The sequence below is a fragment of the Phyllostomus hastatus genome, unplaced genomic scaffold (genome assembly GCF_019186645.2).
Source record: "Phyllostomus hastatus isolate PE091 unplaced genomic scaffold, TTU_PhHast_1.1 phas_scaffold_78, whole genome shotgun sequence".
In the NCBI taxonomy this organism is placed as follows: domain Eukaryota; kingdom Metazoa; phylum Chordata; class Mammalia; order Chiroptera; family Phyllostomidae; genus Phyllostomus; species Phyllostomus hastatus.
Genome location: NW_025334041.1, coordinates 87,771,329 through 87,782,272, shown reverse-complemented (window position 1 = coordinate 87,782,272; position 10,944 = coordinate 87,771,329). Strand labels below are relative to the sequence as shown.

Genomic DNA, 10,944 nt, shown 5'->3' with positions numbered 1-10,944 from the left:
ATTGCACTTCAGTACTCATCTATTAACAATATAATAAATTAGTTTTATTACATATTCTGGGTAGACTTAAAATAAATAATACAGAAATAATTTAATAAATCTTTATGGAATACCTACTGTGTTCCAGGCTTTGGGAACACAAAAATAAATAAATGGTCCCTGCCATTTAGAGGCTCACAGTCTAGAGGAGGAGACAAATAAAACAATTTAATGTAGTCTGACAGCTCTGAGGATGGAATGTACAAAGAACTAAGGGGAACCTTAGCAGAGTCACTTAATCCAGAATGGTAGAAACTAGAGATGGTTTCCAGATCAAGATGGTGAGTTTTACAAAAAGACTGCCAAGGAAAGAATTAATGGTGGGTAATAGGAAGAACATTCCTAAAGACAGGGTTGCCAAGTAGTCTTATAGAGAGGGCTGCCTGATTGTGAAGGCCCCTTCCAGCTCTAAGAAGACAGTAGGAGACAGTCAGTCATCACCTGCTTCATCCGACAAAGGGAATTGGTAGAGAATGGGGTATCTGTCTGATTTTTGCCTATTTGTTAAATACTGGTTTCCTAGATTCTAATTTTCATGCTATAGAGCACAATTTAAGAAGAAAATCCCATACTAACTGTTTTGTAGGTACCTTCTACTATGGTTCTGGCCAGATTCAGAATGAACAATCTGGTATAGTGAACTACTTTAAAAAAAAAAGAGAGAGAATGAGAGTTAAATTAAAAATTCCTGGAAAGCTATAAACTTTAAGTCTGGTACTTAAGTTTCTTTAAAACAATATTTTTCTTTCTTTTAAATGTGGAGAGCCCTGGCTGGTGTGGCTCAGTGGGTTGAGTCCTGGCCTGCAAACCAAAGGGTCGCCAGTTGGATTCCCAGTCAGGGCACATGCCTGGGTTTTGGGCCAGGTCCCCAGTAGGGGGCATGTGAGAGGCAACCACACATTGATGTTCTCTCGTTCTCTTCCTCCTTTCCCTGCTCTCTAAAAATAAATAAACAAAATCTTTAAATATGGAGAAACAAAAAGCTAAGTCCTTTGTCTTGGTTATCAATAGTGTACAACACTAGATGGTGCTACAAGGCTGTAAGAATCAGAGTTTTGCTAAGAAAAATAGAATGGCAGTTCAGTTTGTTTCAGTCCCTGAGGGCAATTCTAGGTCTGTAGGCAAGTAATGAGAACCTTAATCTCACAAGTTTTAGCCCTATGGTCCGATTAATTTGAAACTAAACCACAAGTTTAGTACGTTTTAAAATGGTTTCAATGTTTGACAATTCAATCTGATTTCACTGAAATGGAAATTTTAAAGCTTTTGAAATATAAACTTGTATACATTTAAACATATTGCTATTAATTTCATTGAGGTAATCTTCCCATGAGCCTAGTTATGCCTACTATTTAATGAATTGCTAAGACAGTTTCTTCAAATGGTTTCCTGAATTTTCGAATTATCATTAAGCAAAAAATACCAAACTCTATTATCATTAGTGTACCACAATACACTAACACAAATACAAGAAACAATACATTTTGGAATCACTCCACTGGTATATTATTTCTTATATAAAAAAACATTTCATGATTTTTCCCCTTATAAAACCAGAAAAATATTCTTTACTAAAGTGCCAAGTAAAAATAAAGCTTTACTTTTATAATATTTTCTACTTAAGTTTTCTTTTAAATGTTAAATATTTTAAAAGGTGAACAAAAAAATAATGGATAAAAACATACATTTTGCCACCTTAGAATCATACTAGTTTTAAACTCTCAAAGCTATGATATCTTTGTGATTTTTGCATCTTTTCAGTTCCGCTTCTAGAATTTCTCCCCACGTTTCTGCATCCATCGGGTACATGATTTTTTCTGGCAGGTTAATAGGAGAACATATATTGCTGTATCTGCCACTTAGCCATTCAAGCTTCACTTTACTCTTCTTGTAATTCCTCAGAAGTGTATCCTGAAAGAGGTAAGCCGTCATCATTAAACAATGTAGCGTGTTGCTGCTCGGCAGTTTGTTTCAAACCTGAGAAGCTGATTGATAGGGTTGAAAAGATCACATATTTACATTGATATACACATATACTAGTAAATTTGTGTGTGTTTTTTTGTGTGTGTAGATATACATGTGTATGTGTATATCTACAGAGTGAGCCACAGTTTGCGGGGGGTGTTGGATAATGTGAAGTGAAAAGAAGTAGCCACTTTCCTTCTGGTTAACAGGAAAATGCCCTGACTTAAGACTTAAAAAATGTTAAAGGATCAATGGGGGATAGTGTGGTGTGCAGAAAAAAAATAATACAACTTTAAGTTCAAAAGCCAACCCATTCTGAATGTCATTCTGCATGTGAATACTACCTCCTCCAAGCAGAAGGTAGAGCTGGGTTCAAACCTACCACCATATTATTAAGAACACTGCAGACCACAAAAATTAAACTTACCCTCCAGGAATAACCACTTTTTAGATCATCATCTATTTCTTTTTTGCACACAGCTCTTATAGCCAAGCAATGAGGTTTCCATAAGGAGTCATCGACTCTTATTTTGTCATTCCAGCTCCAGCACGTCATTGAAGCCCTGCACAAACTCTGAACGTCCAGCCAGCTGAAAATACGTAAAGTAACTTCTAGAGGCAGCCTTTCAAAATAGTTATTTTGACTCTCTTCAGGATCCACAGAGTTCAATTCTGTGTCAGAAACTCCTGAATTGTTGTTCCTTTTGGAGTTATTCTGCATAGCTTGATGTTTTAGTTAATTATCCTCGTGGGTAACCTAAAAGGCAGAGTTTAAAGTTAGTCTCTTCAGGTCAGACTATGGATCCCACTCTGAGCCAGATGCTTTCTGGGAATTAATTTTAAAACTTTTCCTTTCCTGACTCAAGCTTCCTATTCTGTAAAATGGGGCCAAAATGATCCTCTCATGTATGTTTGTGCTAGGATTAGTGTGTAAATCACTGAGCCTCACATCTGAATTGCACACTGGAGGCACTCAACAAATGTTACTTCTCTTCTTCTTTTTAATATTTTTAGTAAAAGGGTTACTAAACATTTGTCTTTGTGCTTGCTCCCAAAGAAGATTTTCTAAAAAAAAAAAAAAGAGAGAGAGAGAGAAGTGATTCTTAACAGACTACAATTTATTGAGTTTAGTAGAAATGCCTATTGTGAGAATATGTTCCATTCCAAATATTTATTGAAAATACCTTGGGAAATCTGTATGATTCAATTCTATCAAGCTCCTGAATACTTGTCTGTGGGAACTGATGCCTTGCCATGAAGTTCTTCATCTGAAATTTGTGAGTTCATCATAAACCCGATGGACATTTTGTACTTTATGTAAGAGCTGTTTATCTATTTATACCTGATGGGTAGGTGCTTACATTGGACACAAATACTATCTAAAATGGACAAGAAGTCAGGGTCAGGGTTATGATGATACAAAGTCTCAAAAATTCAATTCAGTTATCAGACTGGTGTTTTAGAAATGGCCTGTTGAAGCTATCCTGCAGTTAATTATGAACCAAGGATAATAGTGGCGGAGGCTATCATGCAACAGTGACTAACCACTATAAACAATGTTTATTACTCACCTAGGTATATAGCACAGTGACAGGAGATTTAAAGTCCAGTTTCAGCTAATTTACCTAAGATGCACTGGCTTCCAAAACCAGCTGAGCTATTTTTGCATATAAAGACAGCTTATACTCACTTAAAATCAGTTTATTCCATTTTGCACTTCCTTTTAAAATAGGGATGGTGGTGTTAAAGGAGGAGTTTGAGATACAGCTCCATACTTCTTTTAACTGAGCTCAGGACAATTCCCCTCTGTAGATGAGCTACTCACCTACATGTTTCTGGACTTACCAAGACCACAGTTGCTTCCATTCATTTGATTGTTTATGATCCAAATTAACTGAGGTGGTCAGAATTTTAATGCCTCTGTTCAACGGAGGACTTCCTCTTGAGGATCTGGGGAAGAAAACAAAGTGGTAAAATGAAGTTCCTGAGTCAACCGCAAGTTTTTGCCACACCCTTCCCATCAACACAGGATCAAAGTCACACTACTATATTCTCCAAACGAATCTTATATTAGGAGATCGTTGCTGTTTGTCACTACTTCCAGGATCTCTTTAGGAATAAAATGCTGCTTCTCGTTAGTTGCTTTACAGGGCAATATTTTGAATTTAACAGTCGGGGTGCCTTGGTCAGGTTCTCAAAATCCTACTAGGCATCTTTCTTCTAAGTCCAGTTTTGCCTGGATCCCTGGAAAACTATCCCTTTTCTGCCTCTTCTTCCTAAAGAACCAAACTTTGCCGAATTGCCTCGCTAATTGGGGAAGGGCTCGCCCCTTTCAGGTGTCACACGGAGGAAGGGATCTGGAGGCAGTGCAGACCTAGCCTCAGGAGCCTCGCAGCCACCGGGGAGCATTCACCCAGTCCAGACCCCGCAAGTGGGACGGAATGACCCCACATCTCGCCGGAGCCACCTTCCTGGCGTGGCCTCCCCTCCCCCACGCAGGCCGCAGCTACGAGGGTTCGAAGAACCCGGAGCACAGACAACCGCACAACAATAACAACTCCGAGCTCAACTGTCACTTCAGCTCCGCTCCGCTAAGCCGAGGCTGCGCTGGCACGGGACCCGAACCCTCGAGGCGGCAGGCCTGACCTCAACGGGAAAGAGAGGGGAGACCTTCTTACCTGCTGGAACGTGCCGGAGTGTGCTCCTGCGATTTAAATCTCGGGGGCTCTGAAGCCATCCCCGTAGTCCTCCGGGTCCCACCCACTCCAGCCCAGCTGGCTGCCCCCGATTGCGCGCGGGTGTGGGACGAGCATTGCCCTTCGGGATTGGTAGTTCTACCAGCGTCTCAGCACCGCAGCACCGGAGAAGAAGGAAGGCGCTATGGACTACAAGGTCCGGAGTCCTCCACAGCAGGTAGCGGTGATTAGGGGCGGGAGTGGGTTTACCCGGGGCTTTTAAACAATAGCTGGGGGGCCCCTGTGAGAGGGAAATCCCTGAGTGAGTCGTTGCCGGCCCCCCCACTCCCCCCACCCCCACGTGAGCAGAGGGGCGGGGCTTGGGGCGCGGGGCGGGCAGCTCCGGTCCCCGCTGGGGGACTCTCGAGAGCCAGAGGGGAGTCCCAGCTCCCCTCCCTCCCTAGTTTTTTCCGAGGGATTGTGTAGGCCCGGGGCTCCTCCCGGAAGGAATAAACAGCTGCGGGGACCTTCTGATCGCGAAGGGCCCAGATCCTGCCTCCATGTCCGGGGTCTTTGAGCTGCAGCCACAGGACGGCGGCGCCCCGGTCGCCCTGGCGCCCGGGGAGACGGTGATCGGCCGCGGCCCGCTGCTGGGAGTAAGTGTGGCGGGGGCTCGGCCTGACCGGGAGAGCGGCAACGCACGCCCTCGCCGGCTTCTGAGGCCCTTTCCCGGGTCCGAGCCCATTCCCTACCACGCCCGCCATGCCTGTGTGGATTTTAGAAGTTTGGGGGCAGCGCGTTTTTCACTCAGCTTTAATCAACTCGCAAACGTTCCCCTTATGTTGCCTTTAAAAAGTACTAACTTGTGTTATAATCATTATGCTCTTATCCAGGGGTCACTAAACTATGGCCCTGAGTCCAAATCCGACCTGTTTTGGAATGGGTCCTTCAGTTGTAAAATGTAAACAACCAACCTATTAGTCTTTCAGGAGAATACTTGCCACAAGGGTTGTGGATATTGTCTCTTGACCTGAGAAGCCACATTATTTACAGTGGTATCTGGCCCTTTATAAAAAAAAGTTTGCCAAACCCTTCGTTTTATCTTTTCTAGAATATGTCTTTTAAACTTTTGGCCTGTTGTGGGGCTAGTGGACTTAGTTTTATTGTAATAGTCTTCTTCAGTAGTACCTAATTCTTATGTAGTGTTTAGTGCTCCAGGCCTTGATTTCAGATATACCGAGTTTTTTAACCCTTTTAAACTATGTGAGTTAGGTCCTCCTGTTCTCGTTGTTCAGATGAGAAAGTTGAGCTGTAGATCGGTTATTTAAGGGGCACAACATTCAGCTTCTGGACACATAGTGGCACTAAGGTATGTTATCGCCACCCTCTGTGGGATGTTTAGGAGTTAGAAAATCTGTCTGTTCCATTCTGGAATTTTGTAGCTCTCTTTCTAAATATGTATGTGTGTATTTTCTTAACAGTCAACATTGCTAACAATGTGTTGTCCACTTTGTGCAACGGATTTTATCGACCCTAGAACTGTGGGGCAAACGAATACCACTGTGCAGACAACCCCATGTCAGAGAGCTACTAGCAGGGAATAGTGATTGTGGACTGTTATCCCGGTTAACTGCCAGTGTCTAAACGGAACCGTGGTATTAGCCTTAGAACCCTTCTCCAAACAGGAAAAGGAGGGTAATTCAAAGTTGTGATAAAGGAGTGTGTGCATTGTATATGTAGTAAGGTTAATTAAGGAAGTTTAAATTTGCCTGGTGTTTGTCTTTGTTTGTTTTTACTGGGCAAGTAATTGTTTAAATAACATTGTTACTTTCCTCCACAATTTATTAAAGTATACAAACATTTGAAGCAACCACCTAGGAGGTTTGCCCTCCACCTCCCCCCCTCTCCTCCTTCCCTATGTCTATCTCTCTTATCATTTTCCCTCTATCTCTATCTCTTTATATCTAAGTTAGAAACTTAGCATAGTATGTGCTTCATTTAGAAATCTTTTGACTGGTGACTAATGAGTTTTGATTTGCTTAACAAATTGTGTCACCAATGCAGAGTGCTGTGGATCTGATTAAAAGACGGATGAGTTTTAGGCCTCTGATTTATAAACCTGGCAACAGGTTGCAGACCCTTTCATTATTTGTAGGTTGATCTTTTGTGTTACAGGTTTGCTATTGTGCGATGAGCTGATTTGGTTTCTGTTTTTGAAAATGGTAAGGGATAGAAAGTTAGCCAATTATCTGGTCTGGATTTTGCTTTTGCTTTTCAAATGATCATTCAGTAATGGGATTCTATTGCCAAGTTTGGCAGGTATTAGAAGTGGTTCTGAACGATATCCTAAATGGATTGAGAGAAAAAAAATTGAAGAACAAACAAATCATCTGGTGGTTTTTAAGATTTTGGAGTTGATGGATGCATGTATTTCTTCTCTGCCATGGTTAAAACTCAACATGAGAGTTGCTTTTCCAAACAACAGTGATTACAGACTTTTTTTTCATGTTTGCTTGTGTGTTTTTTTGCTTGTTTGTTTTAAGATTTTATTTATTTTTAGACAGAGGGGAAGACAGGGAGGAAGGGAGGTAGAAAGAGAGAGTGAGAAATACCGATGTGTGGTTGCCTCTCACACTCTCCCTACCGAGGACCTGGCCCACAACCCAGGAAGGTGCCCTGAGTGGGAACCCAACTGCTGACCCTTTGGTTCCCATGCCGGCACTCAATCCACTGAGCCACACCAGTCAGGGCTGCTGGTTTTTTTGGTAGTATGAGAGAGCAAAGACATAGTTCTAAGTGGAAAAACTCAAGGAGTTCATTGTATATTCATGTCTATCTGAAATGTTTTTCTTTGGAGACAAGTTTTATGCAACTTTATGGCCACACAAGCATAAAGTTTCATAATTTTAAAGTGTAAAACAGTCTTGGTGGTAAAACAATTTGACAACAAGAATGCCTGTGTCTTTACAGTAGCAGGAAAACACAGGTATAGAAGAGCAGAATGAAATTTCATTTTCTGTCCCCTTTGCTTTAGTGTGAATCATCAGTGAACCCAAGATCTTCATTTACTTGACTAGGCTGTAATTATGTTTCGTGATCTGTACAAATTAAAAGGTTTTACAGTAGGATGCATCTCCAGGTAATTATCCAAGGTGAAAACAGCCAATCCCAAAGGTTGCATATTGTATTCCATTTACTTAACATCATGGTGATGACAAACATATAAAAAGAGAAAACAGATCATTGGTTGCAGGCGTTACAGAAGGGGGGAGGGCAGCCCGAGGGGAAGGGGTATGACTATAACCCGGAAACAGGAGGGATTTTGTGTTGATAAAAAGGTTTGTCTCTCAACCTTATTAGTATCAAGATGTGATTTTGATAGTGTCCTATAGTTTTGCAAGATGTTACTTCTGGGGGAAAGTGGGTAAATGTCAATGGTATGAGATCTTTCTGTATTGTCTATTTCAACTACTTGGGAATCTGCAGCTATCTTAAATAAAAAATTTAATTAAGAAAAGTTTTTATAGCACAACATCTCAAGCAACAGAGTACCTTTAGCTCAAACCACTTGCTTTATGATTCTTCTTTCATGAAAGGTTATCAGTTACTACACTCTTAAATGGAAACTACTGTTTTGATTTCAGATTTTTCTTACTGTTTTGATAGCAAGGATTAAATGACATTCCTTTATGATCTGTTTTCCTCCAGGGAAATAGGACAGCACCAGGTATCTATCTAGTGAGACTTCCTAAAGTAATTGAATCTACTTCTTTAATTAAAAAGAGAAGAGAACCCAAGCTGGGCATGGGGGTAGTCATGGACTTGAGCATGGACTCTTCAAGTGGCATCGATTCACCACTTGTAATAATGCTGTAAGTGTCTACAAAGTTTACACAAAGTAACTGCTCCCCATTCTGGCAACTCTGTATGGTTCCTGCTTATTGTAGAATCTCACTGGCTGTCCTGGAATGCTAGTCCTAAGTGGTCTAGCAAGGTCTATCCCTAGGGATGTGCCAAACACTCCTAGCTGCTGGGTTTTGCCCTTTTCTCTCTTAATTATTGAGCTTAGTGTGACACATAGTAGGTTTTCAATACACGTTCTCTTCCTTCCTTTTCTGTGTCTCAACCGCTCACTCTTCCAATCCTCAAAGAGTTTATTTGTAACTTAGGTATAAAAAGGATATAGCGTTTGGAAGTGAATTTTAACAAAGAAGCAGCGCTACCAATTGTTAAAGCTTAAGGAGTAACATTAATGATGGATTAAATGTTAACATTTTTTCTATTTTGTTCACTAATATTTTAGTAAATTCTGAAAATAGTAAATGAGTATACACTATAGTCATATGGGAGGCATGAAAGAGAAACAAACTCTTGCTTTCAAAAAACTTAAAATTTAATAGGTGTGAGGGACATAGAAGCAAGTAACTAGGTGGGGTACAACATCAAATGGGATGAGCCAGGAAGGCAACTTGAGTGTGTAAATTGGAAGATAAAATAGGGATGATGACAAATAACCATAGTGTCATAAATGACAACTGCCTCAGTATGTCTCTGACATATTGAGCAAACTGTGAAGAGTTAGAACAGTTAGGATTTCGGTAGGTGGAGAGTGGGTGGGAGGGAGGGAAGGTCCCTTCAGACTGATGAGTGTCTGCTTTCAGCCTCTGAGGTTTGCATGTGCAGGCATATCGGATAATTGGGTAAGCGCTGACTAGACTTGTGGGACAATCATGTTACATCAGTGATCCTGTTTAACTTGTTCGGACACTACTTTTACAGTATTTATTAGTTTCCTTTTTTTTAAGGCCTTTATTTTGTTGAGCAGTTTTAGGTTTCCAGCAGAATTGAATGGGAATTAGAGAGTTCCTATCCACCCTCAGCCCCTCACAGGTGCAGCCCCCCACTATCGATACCCCACACCACAGTGGCAGGTCCTATGAACTTGTGCTGACATGTTGTTGTCGCCCCCAGTCCAAAGTTTACTCTAGGGTTCACTCTTCATGTACATTCTGTGGGTTTTGACGGATGTGCAATGTCCTGTATCCACCATTGTGGTGTCACACAGAATAGTTTCACCGTCCTGAAAATTTTCTGTGCTCTGTCTATTTGTCCTTTCTCTCTCAGCCCCTGGCAACTACTGAACTTTTTACTGTCTCTGGAATATCATACAGCTGGAATCATACAGTATGCAGATGTAGATTTTTAGATTGGCTTCTTTTCCTTAGTAATATGTACTTCAGCTTCCATGTCTTTTGATGGCTTTTCAGTGATGAGTACTATCCCGTTGTCTGGATGTCCTACAGTGCATCCATTTACCTACCGAAGGACACCTTGGTTACTTCCAAGTTTGGCAGTTATAACTAAAGCTATTACAAACATCTATGTGCAGGATTTTGTGTGGATATAGTTTTCAGTTCATTTGGGTAAAAACAGAGTACACTTGATGGACTGTATGGCAAGAATGTGTTTAGTTCTGTAAGACACTGCCGACTGCCTTCCAAATTGGAAGGCTGCACCATGTGGCATTTCTACCAGCAGTCCATGAGAGTTCCTGTTCCAAATCTTCATCAGAATTTGGTATTGTCAGTGTTTTGAATTTGGGCCATTCTAATAGGTATGTAGTGAATGACTTTTCTCATATATATATATATATCACATATATATGATATATATGATATATATATCACATATATGTGATATATATGATATATATATATCATATATATGTGATATATATATCATATATATATGGGAAAGTACTTATATAGAAAAGTACTACATGGCAGATGATTTTATAAAATCATCTGCCATGTAGTACTTTTCAGCCTGAATACACCATCTTGCCACGTGCCTCCAACCTTCTGTACCAGCTCCTTTCGCTGGTAATTTGATTCTGTAGGTAGCATATAGATATGTCTGTTTTTAAAAAAGCTTTGAAGATGATTCTGTTGAGAATTCAGAGTTGAAACCCCCTTCTAGACACACTATGAAGATTGCTTGGCTGAGTAGTCTTTAAGAAATGTCTGTTGAACAGAATTAAATAAGTAATGATCAAGAAACTTTAATTCATCAGAGTCCCACAAAGGGATTTTAAACCCAGTTTTGTCTTCGTAAGCTTTGCTTATGTTTTCACTCACTGTGTCATCTCTCTCATAATATATTAATGATGAAGATGGTGTTCCTACATTTGCATGGCGTTCACTCTGCAAGCAGCATGGCAAGCCAAACCGGCTGGGTGAGTTGAAATTTTGCTGGCAGCAAGTCA

General features: G+C 40.7%; 2 protein-coding genes across 4 annotated transcripts in view; one reads left to right on the top strand and one right to left on the bottom strand.

Moving 5' to 3' along the window:
- Positions 1 to 912: 912 nt before the first annotated feature.
- On the bottom strand, positions 913 to 4,906 carry FBXO48 (F-box protein 48). The gene is made up of 4 exons (XM_045828298.1): positions 4,683 to 4,906; positions 3,850 to 3,954; positions 2,432 to 2,761; positions 913 to 1,950 (listed from the first exon to the last, which is right to left on the bottom strand). Exons 3-4 carry the CDS (start codon positions 2,723 to 2,725, stop codon positions 1,753 to 1,755), a joined length of 492 nt encoding a protein of 163 aa, XP_045684254.1. The 5' UTR covers positions 2,726 to 2,761; positions 3,850 to 3,954; positions 4,683 to 4,906; the 3' UTR covers positions 913 to 1,752.
- Positions 4,907 to 5,071: 165 nt separating this feature from the next.
- The window catches only part of APLF (aprataxin and PNKP like factor), a 97,880-nt gene continuing 92,007 nt past the window's right edge, over positions 5,072 to 10,944 (top strand). For all 3 annotated transcript variants that reach the window (XM_045827797.1, XM_045827796.1, XM_045827798.1), the window contains exon 1: positions 5,072 to 5,335. In XM_045827797.1, the coding sequence (XP_045683753.1) occupies positions 5,240 to 5,335 (96 nt within the window). In that variant the 5' untranslated portion in view covers positions 5,072 to 5,239. The remainder of the gene's footprint in view (positions 5,336 to 10,944) is intronic.

Excerpts from the sequence above, each read along its gene's own strand:
- FBXO48 (XM_045828298.1), bottom strand. The coding sequence starts at position 2,725 with ATGCAGAATAACTCCAAAAGGAACAACAATTCAGGAGTTTCTGACACA. Across the intron at positions 1,951-2,431 it reads AAAGTGGTTATTCCTGGAGG|GATACACTTCTGAGGAATTA; the intron begins GTAAGTTTAATT and ends TACCTCTTTCAG.